Source organism: Poecilia mexicana, unplaced genomic scaffold (assembly GCF_051168715.1).
Source record: "Poecilia mexicana isolate PSO_F unplaced genomic scaffold, ASM5116871v1 scaffold_8, whole genome shotgun sequence".
Lineage (NCBI taxonomy): Eukaryota > Metazoa > Chordata > Actinopteri > Cyprinodontiformes > Poeciliidae > Poecilia > Poecilia mexicana.
Window position 1 is genome coordinate 1,745,631 of NW_028263377.1, and position 18,732 is coordinate 1,764,362.

An 18,732-nucleotide genomic window follows, 5' to 3' on the forward strand; every position below is an offset into this window, starting at 1 on the left:
TGTGTCGACGGCAACACATCTAAATGCCTTGACTCTGACATATGTGGATTAATAGATTTTTGCACTTTATTTTATTGTATTTCAATCCAATTATATTTTAAAAATATTTCAGTTGTGTCTGTTGAAAATTAAAGATTACTGACAGAGCCATAAGAAAATATTGCTTTATTTATCTGATCATATTGGAATATATTTGTTAGGTTTTCAGTAGGTTCAATTAGGTTCACTAGACTATATGCGTCATTTAAAAACATTTCAATGAACATTCGATCAGTCCGGCCCTCGGCTTGTAGCTAAATTTTTTATTTGGCCCTCCGTCCATTTGACTTTGACACCCCTGCTGTAGTGGAAACATGCATTTATCCTGTTTGGTGACAGAGCATTTAAAGTCTTAACATCTTTAAATCTCCTTCTAAACATGTGTATCTCAAAACTGTTAAAAATAGTCTGAGGTGTGGTTCTAGTCTTTTTTTTTCTCCTCTGCCAAATTATAATCATCCAATTCTGTCTCAGTTATTTTGGTTCCAGTTGACCTCTTCAATTAAAATGTTTTAAACACAGATTGAAGCCATAAGTGGAAACTCATTCCGTCACCCAGATCTAATAAAAATAGAGTGACCTATAGTTTCTCACATTAAATTCAAATAATGAACAATGTCAGTGTGACTCCGACAGGAAAGGTTCAAATGGAAAAAGTGACTAGTGCTTCACCGTGATCCGTCCAGGATGTTACCCTTGAAGGTGCAATTACAGCACACAGTGCTTCGCAGGCACACACCCTACTCCATTTTCCAACCCATTTATTTTGTAAGGTTACAATTTACACTAAAGCATTTCTGACCAAAACTGCATCATCATGCTTGATGCTGCACAATTTATCTGCTCCAACAATTTTGCAAGTAAAACCCCTGGTGAAGGTTTTAGAACCAAATCTTCTCAAAGAAACAACAATGTGTGTTTGTGCGTACAAACAGGGTTGCTTCTGGCCACTGATTAATTAGGGGATTAGCTAGTTGACTGAAGGTAGGCTTTTTACATGCTGTTGACATCTCAGGATTTATTCAGTCTGCCCAGCATGCACTCCCGAAGGCCTGAGAGGGGTAAGGGAGGACCTTAAATCGTCAAAATGTCACTTTAATTCCAGAAAAACATGCTGATAAGGCTTTTGTGGCTTCACAGTTCTCCGACAACTGCCTCATGCCCAGCTTGTGTAAGCTGCTCAGCTAGACTGCAACCAGAGCTGCTTATCATGCTTCAGTGGGAGGCAGACAGGAGAGCTGGACACAACACCTCAGATTTCCATCCCAATATCACGACTGACCGGCACTGAGAGCGACTCCACTCAGAGAAACCATCTCGCTTAAATGCCTCTGCATTAGTGACTCAGCCATTACATAAAACAGGTACAGGAGGTATTCATCATTACTGTTCAATATACACTGCAAACAATTACCAACAGAAATATAACCTTTGCACTTTTCTGAGAAAGAGGTTCTCATGAAAGATTTCCTGATATTAAAATATGAATGGAATCTGGGTGACGAGTTACATTTTAATGTACATATTATTAGAGTTGAATGCTGAAAAGGCAAAGTAATGATGTAAAGCAGGCAGTGACAGAAGTATTCATGTTTGGGGGAAAAATGGCAAAAATCAGACAAGAAAATATTTAAACTCTGGACCAGATATCTTCTGTCACAACAACAAAAAAAACTGTTCAATATGGCTAATATTCGAGTTCCTGAGAACTAAATTTAAAAAAAAAATTTAAAAGAAAACTTTTTTCTATGAAATGTCAGTAGTGTAGAGAAACACTTTTAGTGGCTGAAGGTAACGTAACGATGGAATGAGCAACATGGACTCAAAGTTTTCTCATTCCATCGGCAGAAATGATGAAACAAAAAAAATTCATCATTCATTTTTTGCATAAGTCCACCACTACCACCGTAAGTAAAGCAATTGTGCCGTTTCATGGTGAAGTATTTAGTAATGCCGTTATTGAATTTGCAGAAGAAAAACATATCAGCCAAAACACATCTTGCATTTGGGGGATAAAACATAAACAGACATGATTTCTGTAGTTCAAATGATAAAATTTTGGTTTAAGACAACCAAATCAAATTGTCAGTTTCTGTCAATTTGGGGGTATATTCTATATTTGATTTTAATAGAGAAACTAACCTATCTAGTAACACATTTATCATGTTAAAATTAACAACAAGAACTTCATAATTTCTTTCTTTTTTATTCTATGAAATTTCTGTCCAATTGTTTTTGTGTATATTTTTGGGTAATTGTATATTGTTGTCTAAATCCATAATGAATGAGTAAAATTAGTGACAAAAGTTGTATTTTTGTCATCTTTAATTAACCGATCTTGAACACATAATGCAAGTCTCCTTCATATCCATCTGTCACAAAAAAAATTTAAACTAAAAATGTAAACTTTCACGATCCGTTTATTTGGTAACCAGTCAGACTATAAATTCATTACTCTCAGTCCCTGTAAAACGCTGCAGTGTATGGACATGGCTGACACACAAAGCACAGTGGGGCTCTGTTCATCCTCCTAGACAGTCACTCCAATATCAGCCTCTGACAGAGAAACCCTGCACTGTACAATAAGTGTTAACACTACAGCATTCACTTATTGCTGCCCTACAAGCTTCCCAGAGATATTACAGCCGCCCATCGTGGCCAAAGGGAGTAATCGCTGCGGAGAGGATTCCACGTCTAATTATCACTCATAAACTGATGATATCAGAAGTGATTGTGAGAAGTCCACCTCACCCTCCTGTCTCACTGTGAAACACAGGAGAGGAAAAGAGACTAAAATCCAAGCTGGAAGGGCTTGATGGCATTTTTAAGATAAACTGAAGACAGATGGAGAAATATCGGATGGCTAATTTAAACATTCAAACTGTTTTTTTTTTCCCTTTGAGGTCCCTGGATCGCCCCTAAAACGCCCAGTCTACCCTCGGTCGCATAAAGGTCTGTCAGTTAGAGAAAACACGCAGCTGGACTGACGGTCGTGTCGACAGGGCCTTCCAACAAAGGCAACCTTTCAGCACTCTGTTTCTCCCTTCTCTCTTGTCTTTGCCACTACGTTTACAGCAGCTGAAAGGACAGGCGTGCAACACATCTGTCTGATCATGTGCTCACAGTGGCATTCCCCTTCATCCCAGCTGCAGGAAGGTGTGCCTCAAAGGGCAAAGCGACTACACAAGAAAAGCAGACGATCAAAAGGTCTCAACTACATGCCAATACTCCTCCATAAACTGGAGTTTACAATCTATCACAAACAAGAACAAAGAGATTAAAATCAGGCAGCCATATCAGAGTAATAAACAAAGTCACTTTCCTGGCTGTGTGGTAAATTATCAACCTTTATTCAGGCAGTCAAAGTAATAAATTATACCATAAAATTTTTACCAAGAAGACAAGTCATTTAGATTTTACGTAATCAATGTGTTAAGATTAGCATTTGCTAATTATTTTTTTTCTGCGTAGACCAAAAAGAAAATGCAGCACTAGGCCAACTGATCGATTGACTCTGGGGAAAACAGATGTTGGTCTCATGAACTAAAACAACTTGTAAATTAATGGATAAATAATTGCTGGACTGCGAAGGGCTCCAGAACGCAACCACAAACTCTGTCGAGTCAAACCCTTTTCTTTATCCCTGGCTTCACTGGCGCAGCTAACATTTGTGCAGTCATAAATATTTTTTCCTTTCTGTTCAAGTTGCATAAATAAAAGACAACTAGACAAGTTCAGTGCTCAGCCTCAACCTATCACCAAACCCTGCTTTGCCTGCAGCTGAGTCAGGCACCATTAAGGCCTCCCAATCCAAACTGGTTTGTCTGTTGAACTTGGTACCAACTTCTCAGATTTAATGGAGTAGCCATATTGTTGTCGAGGATATAACTCCTAAAATATTATAACGGCTTTATGTCAGCAGTGGTCCAAGGAGTCTTGGTTTTTTCCAGTGGTGGACTAAACTAAAAAGTAAGTTATAAAACACTAATTATAAACATTAGTCCTGTTACATTAAAGAACTACACCGATACAGTATTTAGCAGAAGCTAATGCTAAAGAGCTAAATCCAAATTATATCTGCCCTCAAAAGACTAAAACTCTCGAGCACCAACGTAATTCTGACATAATTTGCATGTTCTATGATGCGCTTAGATATTGTATGTATTTTTATATCTTGTTCTCTACTGCCCATGTTTTATTTTGTTCCTGCATGTTAAAGTTACAGTGAGGAAAAACCTGTAACTTTATTTTACAATAAAGTGATATTCACACACTTCAACATAAGAGCATGAATATAAATGTCTAACTGCTTGAAGAAATCTTAAAAGTCGACATCAAAAACTTCACAGATGTCAAAATTTATTCAAATGAAAGTTTACAAAACAGTAAATTTGTGTTTTCTATTTTATAAGGAAAAATTACTTTAGGAGACGCCAAAGGCGCTAAATGTTTTCAAAGTTAGCTAAAGCGTTAAAATATTTGCTCTGCTATTAGCACATTAGCAGAAGTGTGCAAACCACTGGCATTTAGTCAAAAATATTAACATGATGAACATTGGGAATCTGCATGATGGTCCCTCACATGTTCTCCCTGTGCAGTTGTGGGTTCTCTCTGGGTACTCTGGTTTCCTACTACAGTCCTACTGACTAGAAGGTGAATTGACTTCTCTAAATTGCATGCGAGAGCAGGATTATATGTACTGAGCGTCCGTTTTCCATAGGATGAACTCGCGACCTTTACAGGATATATGCGCCTCCTACCCAATGAGAAGGGCACAAGCCACCACAGCCCTAACAATAAATGGGAAGAAACAATGACTGGACAGATGGAGGTCGAAACACCAGTGATGCAACTTCCTTAAAAATCCCCAACAAGAGTCTCAGATGTTCACTCGACTTCAAATGTCACATCTGAAGACCATTAAAGAAGCTTAGAGGATCTTCTCTGCTTGTAAAAACAAGGATCTTAACGATGACTGGACTGTGTGTTTGTGCTGCAGACATCATAAACTAACAACGTATTTGTTCTGGGAAGCACAACATACCACCATAGCAATATCAGTTTGCAAAATGTTAATATCACAAAGGACTGGAATGCAGTAATTGTATTGTTACTGTGTCTAATACTAATTTTCTGCTGAATTGAGTTTCATGGCAGTAGATGCTCAAGATGCTAAAGTACAAAGAGAAGATAGGAAGTATCTACTTCAATATTTACCAATATTATCACCACTGCACGATCTTCTATTCTTATGCTAATTATTAAGTTGTTAATTTAATAAATAGCAGCGACATTAACAAATGTCAGTTACCTTTAACAAATTGATGGTGAGTAAGTTATGAGCAACAAGCTGCACAAAGGCAACACACACAATGCTTGCTCATTTAATCTGAAGCAGAAGCTGAACTCATTTCCCCCCCCCAACAGTAAAAATGTCACCTTCTGGCCAGTTAATGCCATTCTAAATAAATTTTCCATTTAATTTTTTTTTCAGCCAACTAATGTCCTTCCTTCACTGACCCGTTTTAGATGTAAAATAAATGCCAATTGTGTTTGCTGATGAAATGATGAAAAAAAAAAAGTAAAACATTTTTGTAGATTTCAAAACCATCACATCTCTATATCTCTAAACTGCATTGAATTGTTAATCTGCAAGTGAGATGGCAAAAATATGACTCCTCAAGATATCCAGTAACTTAGTAGACAAAGTGATAAAGGAACGGTAAACAGTCTGGGTGCATCCAAATGTTGCAACTTATTTAAAACCCTTTTAGTCAGAAGTCTTGCATCATCAAATTCCCGTTTGTGACGCCAAGACTCTGTAAGCATTATTTTAGGTTTGGCACGTAATTGAGGTGCCAAACAGAAAAGGTCACAGTGTGGTGCTAAGTGTATGTTCATTTTTTTTTGCTGTACTCCATAAGGCGCCCCTTCAAAAAACTTATTTTAATTTTCCTCTGTGGATTAATTCAGTATTTTTGAATACTGAATTAAAATCAAGTTTGAAGATGAAATTCACAGCAAAAAAAACCCACCTGTTTTCTTCCTAAGTACTTAAAAATAACTTGTAAAAGTACAAACGTGCCCCTGCTTTCATTGGGTCTTTCTAGAGTCCAACACTTCATCCTCTCTATGATTCATCCAGATAGACGCTAGTGGGACTGCAAGGACCTGGCAGCAGATGAAGATGACACTGCTGCTTGTTCCAGATATAGCTGGACACTACAGAGGTAAAAATACCCAACAGATGGGAGGTTCTCAAGCTAAAGGGGCTGAGGCAGAGAGTGCAATTAAAGATTTCAGGAGAGCAGAAGTGCAATTATGGCTTTGTGCCAACCGCGGAGCTTTTGAATGCCCACGCACACATCCTGGCATCCACATGAGAAAGAGTCATGACGGATGAGGAAACATACATGGAAGTAGCTGTAGGGAAAATGACGAGCACACCAAGAGTATGGACACTAGACTAAACCAGAATTTCAGTTTCATGTTTCTGATATCAAAGTGTTCCTGGGGAAGAATGTATGACTGATCAGAAAGCAATCCAAACTCTACAAGTGGCAACAGAAATGATGTTAAGAGAAGTAGGCGTTCAGAGGAAACTGTTGGGCAATCAGAAAGCAAACAAGCCTCGACATTTTATGTGGTTTAACCGAAATAAACATCACCGATACTGAACAATTGCTTAAGAAAAGTCTAAATTTCTAAAACAAGGTCCCTCAAATGTGTCCCAAAGTATGGAAATGTAGTTTGATGTAGTCTGGATAAGTATGTATAAGAATACATTTATCAGAACAGTTTAATCTGTAATTAACTTTATAAATGATTGGATTTAGATGGTGTTCTGTGAGTTTTTTCGCCCTCTTCTTTGCCATAACAGAGGCAGAAACGCTCATGAGGTCCAGATGTGGGAAAAAGACAGGCTCTATTCACTTCCTGTTTCTCTGCGTCACTTAAAAACTGCTGCATTTTAAAATCAAAAACACTTTCAGGCTAATAAAATTAGCAAAGAAGCATTTGTAACATGGGATGCAAACTATGCAGACAGAGTAACAGCAACTGACTGGAAAGTTTCAAGAGACGAGCACTTACCAATTTGATGGCCACATATTCATTAGTGTAGAGGTTTTTGCCCAACCTCAGCTCTCCAAAGTTACCGCAGCCGATTTTTTTGCCCACACGAAAGTTCGGGCCAACCATAAGAACTCCAGAATTGGTCCCTGTACCCCTGCCGCCAGTCCTGTTGGCCGTCGACTTAGACATCTTTTTGCCTTCCTCTGTCTCTCCTTTGCCCCCTCTCTTATCAAAATCCATAAGCTTGTGATACCCTGGCCTCTCCACGGTTATTCTCCAGCCATGCAAACCATAGAAACTCCAACAACAGTAATGGAGGGCACTTTAAAGAGGGAGACAGATATCACAGAACAGAGGAGAGGCGTTGCTGTTAAAAAATCCCGCGCACACTTAAACGAGCCAACACAGCAGCTGAAGTGGCCTGTGTGTCAATCATACAGCTTTTCGAGGATGTTGGTTATAAACAGGAGCTCCTTTTTTGTGGATTTCTTGACTCCAGTCTCATTCCCCGGCCCGATGAAAACGGCGGGTTTCGCTAAGCTGTTCCCGCTGACACACATACAACGGTAATCATGAAAAAGCACTCCAACGCGCAGCTACTGCTTCCACAAGGCCACTTGGGAACGTCATCTGGAGCGCCGCCTTTCTTCTGGTCAGCCTTCATTCACGCAGTGGAGACGCTCCATGTTGCACGGCTACGACTGGACTCAACCCAAAGGTCCAAGGAACAGCAAAACCGGGAACAGCTGGGACTGACGTCAGCCTGTCTGAAAAACAAAACAAAACACAGACTAATCAGTTTATAGATTGAGAAAATGTTTTTAAGAGCTTGCAACAGCCCACGTCATTATAAGTGGCTTAAACGTAAAGGTTATCTTAACTCAAAGTTATTAATCTTCCTTTAAAAAAAAGAAAAAAAATAATCCATTGTTCCTATACATACTCTTCCCCGATCACATGAAACTGGAAAGTATGAGCATTTGCATTTTTCCCCATCGGCAGGTTGATGCATAACTTTTAGTGAGATGAAAAAAGAAAAATCCCCACCGTTTAGTTTGTGAGGCAAATTTTCAGTGAGCCATGCAAACATGCCTACATTCCTGGGGCATTAAAGTTCTGGTGAATGAGATCTACATGGATCCGTTTCCCAGTACGTCAGCTGTCACTAAAGCGTACAACGGCGGCGCGACTTACAACAGCCCCCGCCTCCAACGGTCCCTCATGTCCCCGAGGAGCCGAGGAAGAGTGAAACTGTTCCAGTTTTTAAATGTAAACCAAAGACGCATCTTTTAAATAGCTAAGGATTTTATGTTTTTGGTAAATTTACAAAACTGTTTATTTTTGAATTAAGGAAATATTTTTATTGAGTAATTTTTTTTTTATGCACATTTATATTTTGGGTGAGGTTTTATGCTTTCGATAACCACAAGTTTTTTTGTTGTTTTTTTACTATATTTGCTTGCTCTTTGTATTTATTTTATATTTAAACTACCTGTAATTTCACATTTGTATTATAAATGTTATATTTACATTACTAATGTTGAACACTTTGGATGAGAGTAGCTTCCCAACATCAGGCTTGTGATTTTTTTTTATATTCTATGAAATATACATTTTTCATTTAATTTTACAAATTTTCACTATTTCCTAAATATCTAGAAAAAAATTTTTTTACATATATACATATACATTGATTTTTTATTTATTTTTATTTTTTTTAGAATTATGCTTAAAATGCTCCTTCATACTTGCAGTCTTGTTCTCTGCAAACCCCCCACATCCTGGACACAAACTATAGACTTTCACCTTCAGGTTGGGGCTACAGATCGCTTTTTGCTAGAAACAACCAAAAGGTATTTCTTACCTTAAGAAATAAAAAGTATGAATAGTCCATATCTGGATACTAAAAGACCAACATAAATCACTTATGCTGAGGTGAAGCTGTACAGAATCCACTGCTTCTAAACTAAGAGGTGGTTGGCAAGTGATTTTTAACAAAAATCATTGAGGTTAAATTATTGAGGTTCTGTTACTAACATACTAATGTGAAGTAGTAAAATTGTTACTCAAGGTGAGAATCTCAAGAGCCCATGTCTACTTTGTTTGCCATTTGCAGGGAAATCGGTTCTGCTTTTCACCTTTAAAGGCTCCACAATCTAATGAAAGGTGCTACAGAAATCCATTTTGATGTATTGATTCATTCAACATGAGCACATTTTATTAAATTGAATAACTTTAAAATAAGAAGTAAGAAAAAAAAATGTTTAACCTAAAACACAAACTATAAATTACTACAAAACGCATGAAAATCTGGTTAATGATGACCGGTTCTAAAGTCGTTGAGGTCATTTTTTCAGGAATAATAAAAAAAAAAAAAACCTTTTTACTTCAATATCAAATTATGCTGACTGAGGCTGCTTTGTACTACTGCTGAAATAAGAGCCTAGTGCTTACTGGTGCAAAGCAAATTCAATAAAGCAATCAATACAAGCTGAAATATTCTGCAGAAGATCAGACAGATTTTTTATTTACGCAATTAAACTATTCAGTAAAACTCCATATAATGTGTGTAACTCACAAAAATAGACACTTTCAATTTGACGACTAGGAAACATAGGTGACTTTCTAAGTTATTCAAAATGAGTACTTTAGAGTCCAAATTGTGGAAATAAAAATATAAATTTGCACTTGAACATTAAAAAAAAACTGCAAACATTTTTAAGCTCTAAGGTGTTAGGAAGTTGCAGCATTAAGTCTCAACCATCTTTTTCCAGATTTCTGTAGGCAACAGTATTCGGATCACATCACTAGCTCCACTGTGTCTATGATCCGAGATGCTTCTGCTGATCAGGAGCGCAGGTAATGCACGCAAAAGCTACGGCCAGTGACTCTTCTCTATGGAAAGGCACTTACACAGATCAATGACTGATGTAATGCCTCATTTCTTTACATAATTTGCATCACAGGAAAGCGTCCAATTTGATGCATTCGGATACCGTCTAGTCTACGGATAACTCAGTTACATCTGGGAGACAAAACTAAGCCGTCCAGTAAACAACACCACAGTTTGTCAAACTTCAAGCTAATAAAATACTTCAATCAAATATGGCACCTTGTTTTATTGTAATTAGTATGATTTCTGAAGCCTGAAATGTTTTAAGGATTGATAGAAAACCTGTGAAGGTCAACATTTCTTTATTGCTGCCATTTTCACACCTGGGGAACAGAAAGGACTGGCAGCCCTGCGTGCCACCAGTCATTACTCTGCCATGTCTTCCTTGTTGTGTAACAAACAACTGATACTTGCAGAAGGAAGTAAGATGAAAATACCTGATCTGGTCACACGATCGATTGATAAGAGGAATAAAAAATAAAAAAAAAGAAAAGAGCTCATTTCAAATGCAATTAAGCCAGATGATATAAAGACTAATAATACTGATGATTATTTTACATCACTGAAATAAAATAATCACCGTTTATCATTTCAAAATAAGATATCGAATGGATTGGGGGGATGCTAAAAATGAATGAATGCGCTTTAATGAAAGCAATTAAATTTATGTGAAATGAAAAATAGAGTAATAAAATGTTCAACTAACCCTATTTAGGCCAATAAATGACACAGAGGAGCAAGCAGAGAAGCTTCCTAGATTAGCAGAAGAATTGCTTTTGGAAACAATTTACTACTAATATGTCAGCACTAAAATAAAACATTTTTCTTCTTAACATTTCTCTGCAAGTACAAATGTGTCAGAAGGCTTATAATAAACATTCTCATTAGGAATTACTGAACGGAAAATTAGACAAATTCACTGATTTTGATATAATATGTCGTGTTTTTCTTCTAATCGGAGGCACAGCTACTGATTTACAGTTTAATGTGAAAATGAACAAACTAGTGTTTTAGCAGAAGTAAAAAGTAAAGTAAAAACCTGTCTGTATTGATGTATGAATGCAAAAAATGTAGACTCTCCAACTAACAATCTGTCACAATAAGAAGCTTTAAAATCACCTAATTTGTACACCACTTAAATGAAGGCTAATTTCAGAAACTGTTTGATTTTCACCAGGAGTTTTTGTTCAACTGGGTGCAGATTGAACACTGCACATTGGATTAAATTATTCTTGGATTTAGATCTAGTCTTGCAGATCTCATCTTAAAAAAACATATAAAAAAAGCCAAATGGTCAGATAAAGACAGTTTATAGCCAGTGCAGACACTTTGAGTCAAAAAGGAAGCTGCTGATAATGCTGTTTATATCTGTAAAGAACTTGATCAACAGTTTTAAAAAAATGTTTAGAATTAATTGGCAAAGCTGTAAAGACTGTAATAACTTGTCACATGTGAAATGTGTCAGTCTCATTACTTCTGTTTCTGGTCATTACAGGATGTGAACCGCACAGCTTTGATACCAGGTTATTATAATATATTAGATCAGAGATTAAATGTCTGCAGCAATGAAACACCATTTTTGTGAAAATAAAGACGATTAGTTGATAAATTTCCAAACTACAATTTAGAAACAGTGACTAAAGTTAAGATTATTTTCAATCAATCTGGTCAGTACCACAGAATATAATTTCTAAGATGATAAATATAAGTACAACAGTATCACACGGTTGCCAACATCTTGGTGATAAAGTCTAACAATGAGCTCATAGTTTCCATTATAGTTTGTCGATTGCTGTAGTGTGTTTGTGTGTGCAGGGAGCTAACTGTTAACATTTTTGATAGTTTCTGCATGAATTTGAATGGATGTTTATTTTTCCAATAATAAAAGAAAAGCTCTGAAACAGTTTTCTTCCACTGCATTCAAAACTATTTGAATAACTAGCTGCTTTTATAGACCTTAGACAACTAGCTAGAAACTGTTACATTTTTTATTATAAGTATAGCAACAAAAAAAAAAAAAGTTTCTCTTGGCTGATACTGAATGATACTTTCTTTGAGGTCTGACCTGGTAGACGAGTTTCTCTTCTAAAAACTATAATCTGCTACAGGTTTCCTGATAGAGGTGGCCGTTTTGATCCCAACATAAAACGAAAGATTAAAGTGAAGAAAATTTCAATATTATTCCCATTTCTGCATCAAATTATGATTTTAATACAAGTTTAAAGTACATCAAATTATGCTAATTACTGATATATTTGAAGAAAATTTTGAGGGGGTCAGATTTTATGAATTTTAAAATGCTTTAACTGGCTGTTTTTTGAGTCAATGCTAAATATTTTTATTATTTTTATGTTTTTTTTTAAAAGATCCCTCAGAGTGAATTATTTATTTTTGACATAACTCTGTTGTAGTAGCAATGTACTACTAATGTAAACAAAGAGGATTCAGTTGGTACTAAACACCAAGATTTTCTTTTGAATGACGATGGTATTATGTTTGCTACCTTCAGTGAGTTTGCAGCAATGGTTTTGATTCCAGTTCCTTGATTTGCGACAGTAACTACTGTACCCACATTTCCAAAAATGCTTTCTATTGCGGGTTACAGTTTTGAGAATCCCTGTAGGAAGCATAAAGCAAAACTCAAGTTGTTCAAGTTTAACACAAAAGAAAACAAAAAACTTTTGAAGCACCTTCAGATAAATAGGATTGCTTTATCAATCAAATCATAGGTCAGAAAATGTTTGACCTATGAAACATTTCGTAGGTCAAACTACATATAAGCACAAAAAAACAAAATTCAATTTATTCAAAACATATGCGATGACCTGAGCAAACAATAGCTCAAACATAATATGTTTGCCCAAAAATAACTAAAATCTACAAATACTTAAGTCAACCTCTACAAATCCTTATAATTGTGCATTTTAATTATAAGGAGTATAATTAAAGTAATCCTTATAATTAAAATTATGTTAGCCTTAATATGTGTCAATACTCACATTGAAATCGACTTAGCACTACCGCAAAGGCTAACATCTGTTTTAAATAAGGAACTTGCAAAAACCGTTTTTGTTTTTAACATATATTTGTAACATTTTGCTAACATTTATACTAACATACACACTGGCCTTTTAGCGTATGTTGAGGGAAGCTAATGGCTAACAAGCTTCGGAAGCGTCTAACAGCTGTCATTTAGCTTTAGCTTCAAGTAAAACCAAATGCTCGACTTTATTCTCGACATCACCTTTAGAAACTCAATAACAACAGAAAATTCTACTTTAAAAATATCTCAAAAACAATAAGTGAGGCTTCAGTGATACGAAAACCTAGCGTTAACCACGGACAAGGCCAGATAGTACGATGCTAAATGGTTAGCTTCAAATCGCTCAGTCGCTGCTAATTTCTTATTACGAAACTGTAGTCTACGACATACAATTTCAGCAGCAATTCTTTGCTATTGTGGTAATGTCGTTTATTTTCAATGTTTACATGATTTTTAACGTATGAATAGGGCTAAGAGAGCTAGCAACCACAAAAACACCGTCAATTTTGGCCCAACGTCTGATAAAAAAGAAAATAGAAAACAGCTAACCTTCTTACGTCAGCTACGCTGATAACAACTCAGGAAAACCACCACAGCTTACCTAAATGTTAGAAACCAAACTGAGCAAGTAGAAGCAAGAGGGGGCATAAAATATTCATTGACTGACATACCCAAAGCTACCGAGCTAGTTAGTTAATGCTTTATAACTGAAAAATAACAGCGTCCCAAACGACGTCGCGAGAAATACGACAAGATACTGTAGAAACGTTAAGAAACTAAAAAGACAATTTATTCACCTTAAAATGTAGTTTCACGGCTCAAACTTCGGTTACGGGTCTTACCCACAGCACTACCGGGCAACTCCTTAATCCTACCAGCCGAAACTGCTCACCAAGCGGCGCAGCCTGGATCTCAGAGACATTTTAGCAAACTAGCTCACGGAACGCCGAACCGGAACGCTCACAAACGGAGACACTGGGTCACAAAACACTCGACCTCCATAAAACAACTTTAGTCGTCAAAATACAGCGTGTTACCTTGTAATTTTCGGCTATCGAAACCCAGTCGAAGTCATGGTTGTTCGATCGTTGGCTTCTTTCCCGTTTAGCTCCTCTTGTCCCCAAGTTGCTATGATTTCACAGCGATGAAGTTGGTGTCTGATTTTTAGTTTCCTATTTGGTAAAGGACTATTCCACCCTATTTAAAGCTAACCAGACAAGATTTTCTACAAAATACACCCAACTCGAATTTAAATTAGCTTGACATCTGTATAATAGAACATGCCATAGCAGTTTTTTTTAATGGTTTTGCTATTTTTTTGTACATCATTTCTGATTCACTGTTCAATGTAGCCTTCCTAAAACACGCCTCTGATGACATCACATAAGGCATGAGGCAATGGAACAGAGGACTTAAAATAGAAATATGGTTTCTATTTTTCATAACTTCACTTGTATAGTCCAATTCCCTAAAATATATTTACTTGTATTTGGTACAACTACAACTTTAAATGGATTTTATAAACATCATGATTTTCATAAACTAGCAGCATGTTTCTAGCTCTGTTGGATCTAATTTGTTGTTTTGTACATTTTTCTTCATAATCTGGTTTAGTTGAGGTGTTGAATTGACATTTGACATTTATTCCCTCTGATTTTAGGTGCTATGTAACTAGAAGGATTTTTGCTTTTACTTCTTAAGTTTTGGATAGTTGTCAAAAATACATCCATGATAACAATATTGATTTACAACTTGGAGCACCTAAAAACCTCAAATAATTCCTGAACTACCACCCAAAATCCAAACCATCTCTTCCATTTATCACAATGGGTAAGGATCATTCACAAACCCCAGCTTTCTAACTATAAGACAAGGTAGATATTTAAAGAGGAGTAGCAAAAGCAAATGAGGTGGATTCAGCACCTGCTGCTGTGAATTATTATCGCTGCTGCCAGATTTTGAACTGTTAGCATGTTATGACAGTCATAAGACTGTCACAGCGACAGTCTTTAGTCAGAGGCCTCTTCAGAATCATTGTAAGACTGACTGCTACTGGAGATTCATCCAGGTCACAGCATCACCATCCACAATGACTTTTTGAAGAGATGTAGCTGAGATATGGTGACATTTATTTTCCCATTTGGATACATAAAGTATTTTTGAATTAGATTTTTTTTCTTTCTTTTTTTGTTTTACAATAAAACATGACTAGAATGCAAAGCTCTATGGGCACATCATTGCAAATTATAAAACATAATTTATATTAGTAATTTATATTAGTAATTAGTAATTAATTAATAATTTATATTAGTAAAACATTTGTTTTTTCAAACTGAAAAAAACTAATGTTTTCACACAGATTGACATATTTCAGGCTTTTATCTCTGTTCAGTTTAAATATAATTGTTTTGTTTTGGCTTACTGAAAAGTAAAAATTCAGTTTCTCGGAAAATTAGAGCAATATTTATGTTAAGGAAATGTTACGCCTAAAACAATCCTGACATAAATACCTGCTGACTTAGCAATAGTCTTAAAGATAAGAAAGGTAAGCCTAAAAACATAGTAGCTTAATAACGCAGTTTGATTCGTTAAGGAATAAAAAGAGTAACTGTATAGTCTCCTACATCAACTGTGTGCTGTGAAGATTTGACTTGTCATCTTATCTCTGAGCAGATAATTCAAGCAGGTTTTAATTCACAAACACCAAAAAGTATTCAATATTTATGTTTTTATTTTGATTTTCAACTAGAATAATAGTTTAAAGAACCACAAATATTGTTTTTAAGATTCTGTATACAGTGTAAAACAACTCAGCTCATGTCTTACCATCTTAAATAGTTTAGGTTTTGAGCTAGGCTAATTAAAGGGCGAAATCTCCCTTTATACAAATGCTGAGTCGGAAGCCTCAAATCGGACGCCAACTTCGGCGTCGGTGTGATTTCACTGCGGTCTCTTTAAGCCTCCCTCAGCTGCGCAGCGTCACGCTCATTCTCTCTGTACGACGTTACGCAAAAAAAACTAACTCAACTGGTTTGGAGAATACGACAAAACATCAGGAATATGCAGGAGCTGCTCTAAACTGGTTGGATTTAGTTGGTAAATATGTGATTTTAATGCCACGTATCAAAGAATGACTGGAAACACGAAATAAAATAAAATAAGAAATATTGTGATAATACTAGAGTTTAATTTAAATGGTGTATATTCAGACAAATTATTAAAAAGTTATTTTTGTGATACACAACTTTTCACATTTTTATCAAAAAAGTATGGAGCAGTAAGCACAAAATGTGTTTTTAGTGTATTAATCTAAACAATAAGTTTGTTCATCCCTTAATAATTTTCCCATCTTGTTGTTTTTTCAAACATTTTCTTTATTTTCTGATTTACTTTTTATGAACCCTGTTTCTTATTTATTAAAATAAGAAATCCTGGCATATCTGGATAATTTATGATATTATCATGTATTATTATGGCGACAATGATCAGCCTAATCTTACATTTTAAAATAATATGTTTCAGAAATAGATTTTCTCACGTGGCAACTGTTGGTTGAGTTTGTTAAAACAAACTGCAGAGTTTTTTTTTAGCATGCTGAAACCAGTTTTACTATCAGTACTGCTAAGGCTCACAAAGCTTAAAAAAAACAGGAAGAGGTGGATTTGTTTAATTTAACGCCTTCATGCTGCAGCGCTGAGTCACTTAAAAGTAAGTCTTTCTAATACATTTTCACATCTACATTTGAAACCGTATTACACCACTGAAATATTTCTAGCTGCTGGCTAAAATAAACAGACAATAAGAGTCCCAAGTTAATATGTGTAAGTAAAAGTAAATTACATCAAGGTTATCTTGACTTATACCATTAGACAAAAACACAGTGAGTAAAATCTGCATTGTAAAAAATATTTAATCTTTACACACACAAAGAGATACCAAGCTAGGCTTTCACTCTGACACCCCTAAATGAAATCGATAGACATCTACAACCGTTACAATCCAAAGAGACATTTTGGCTTCCAAACCAGCTAAATACATTTATTAGAGCCATACATGATCTTTAAAAAACAATAGTTTTGATTTTTGACAGAGGAAATTTATCATATATGAAGAACTAAAATTGTACTTCTATTTTTAGATTCTAAGCAGAGAAAAACAAAAGTTTTGAATGAGTATGGATACAATTAATATTTGTGGGAAATCAGTCAGTTAAGTTTATTTTTATAGCACATTTCAACAACGAGGCAGTTCAAAGTGCTTTGCATTGTGAAAACAAAAACTGAATTAAAAAGAAAAAAAGCAAATAGTTTCTAATCTGACAACATGAAAAATATATTTATGGTACTTTTAGTACCATTCTGTTGTGGAAATTCAGTAAAATAATTTTATAAAAATATGCTAAAACCTGCATTTGTACTTATATTTAAACTCCTCAGTTAGCAAAGAGCCAAATAGCTACTTGCCTCTGGAGGCTCAGGTTGCAGACATCTGGGCTAAACATACAGCCAGAGTAACAAAGGAATCATTTAAGTCGAAGAATATGCATTTGTTGCAATGGCCTAGTCAAAGTCCAGACTTAAATCCAAATGAGAATCTGTTGCAAGACAAAAAGATTATGTTCACAGATGTTCTTCAACCAATCTGAGTGAAGACTGGATGGTAATTTCAAGGTGAAATGGATCAAATTCAAGACGAGTTCAGAGGGTTTGAATGCTACAGGTTGCGGTGGCCCAACACTTTAGTGGAACAAGTAGTCTGAAGAGCGGGGCTGCCATTTTTGGTAGCAGATGAAGGATTCCCTGAGGTGGAGAAGTGCTGATGTATGAGCGGCCAGAACAGCGGAGGAAGTGGAAACTCAGCGGACAGAAGCGGCTGCTGAGGCGGGCGACAGAAACGATCTGCAGCCAAGAAGGAGAGAAGCGGCGCGGACGGCAGTGAAGGAGCAAACGGCGACACGTCAGAGTTAGCATCCTGGGTTTTATCCACGGTGGGAGTGAATGGAGGACAGAAACGCGAAGAAGCTTGGCTTTCAGCGTGTGATGTGATGACGTCCTGTTTGTCTTCTGTCTTCACTTCCTCCGGTGACTTTTTGCTGCTCCGCAGAGTTTCGTCCAGACAGGAATCCCGTGGAAGAGAGGAGCTTCTCTGGCCTTTACGGTACTTTGCCCTTCTGTTTTTGAACCACACCTGCAAAAAAAACCAGCAGAGAGACAGAGAATATTTACACTTAGGACAGAATTAGTGATTAAAATGATAAAAACATGCCACAAAAAGTGTTCTATATCAGTCAATATTGATAATTATTGTCTTTTTTTTTTACTGGTACGACCTATCCTGTTTTAGCCACATTTTCACTCCACACTGTTTTTTTCTTTTTTTAAGCAGTTATTGGGCAAAATGGCGGAACATTGGACTTATGCTGTGCAAGTTGCCTAACAAGTGGAAAATGTTTTATTTTGTTTCTATAGATTTCATAGAAAAGATGCTAATCATTTCTTTATAATAAACTTACTAATACTCTTTGCTAAATTTTATATTCATAAATGCAAATTTGCTAATAAAACACCTTGTTTCTCTTTTTTCATTAAAGATATGGGTCTATATATCAAATCAATAACGGACTCTACAAATGAAAAGGCTCAAAGGACAATCTCAATATGTACGTCTTTGCATGTTCTTATCT

The 18,732-nt window shown here is 36.0% G+C and overlaps 2 protein-coding genes across 6 annotated transcripts in view; both read right to left on the reverse strand.

The window, feature by feature from the left end:
* Positions 1–14,306, reverse strand: part of csnk1g2b (casein kinase 1, gamma 2b) — a 46,196-nt gene extending 31,890 nt beyond the window's left edge. Inside the window, exons 1-2 of one of the 5 annotated variants that reach the window (XM_088008007.1) lie at positions 14,087–14,306; positions 7,132–7,880 (exon numbers count right to left, since the gene is read on the reverse strand). In XM_088008007.1, coding sequence (XP_087864133.1) covers positions 7,132–7,353 — 222 coding nt within the window. In that variant the 5' untranslated portion in view covers positions 7,354–7,880; positions 14,087–14,306. Of the gene's footprint in view, positions 1–7,131; positions 7,881–13,846; positions 14,029–14,086 lie in introns of those variants that run through there. The other 4 variants (XM_088008005.1, XM_088008009.1, XM_088008008.1 and 1 more) reach the window with 4 other exon arrangements.
* Positions 14,307–17,762: 3,456 nt separating this feature from the next.
* dmbx2 (diencephalon/mesencephalon homeobox 2) overlaps positions 17,763–18,732 on the reverse strand; it is a 3,789-nt gene continuing 2,819 nt past the window's right edge. The window contains exon 3 of the mRNA XM_088007908.1: positions 17,763–18,236. Within this exon, the coding sequence (XP_087864034.1) occupies positions 17,763–18,236 (474 nt within the window). The remainder of the gene's footprint in view (positions 18,237–18,732) is intronic.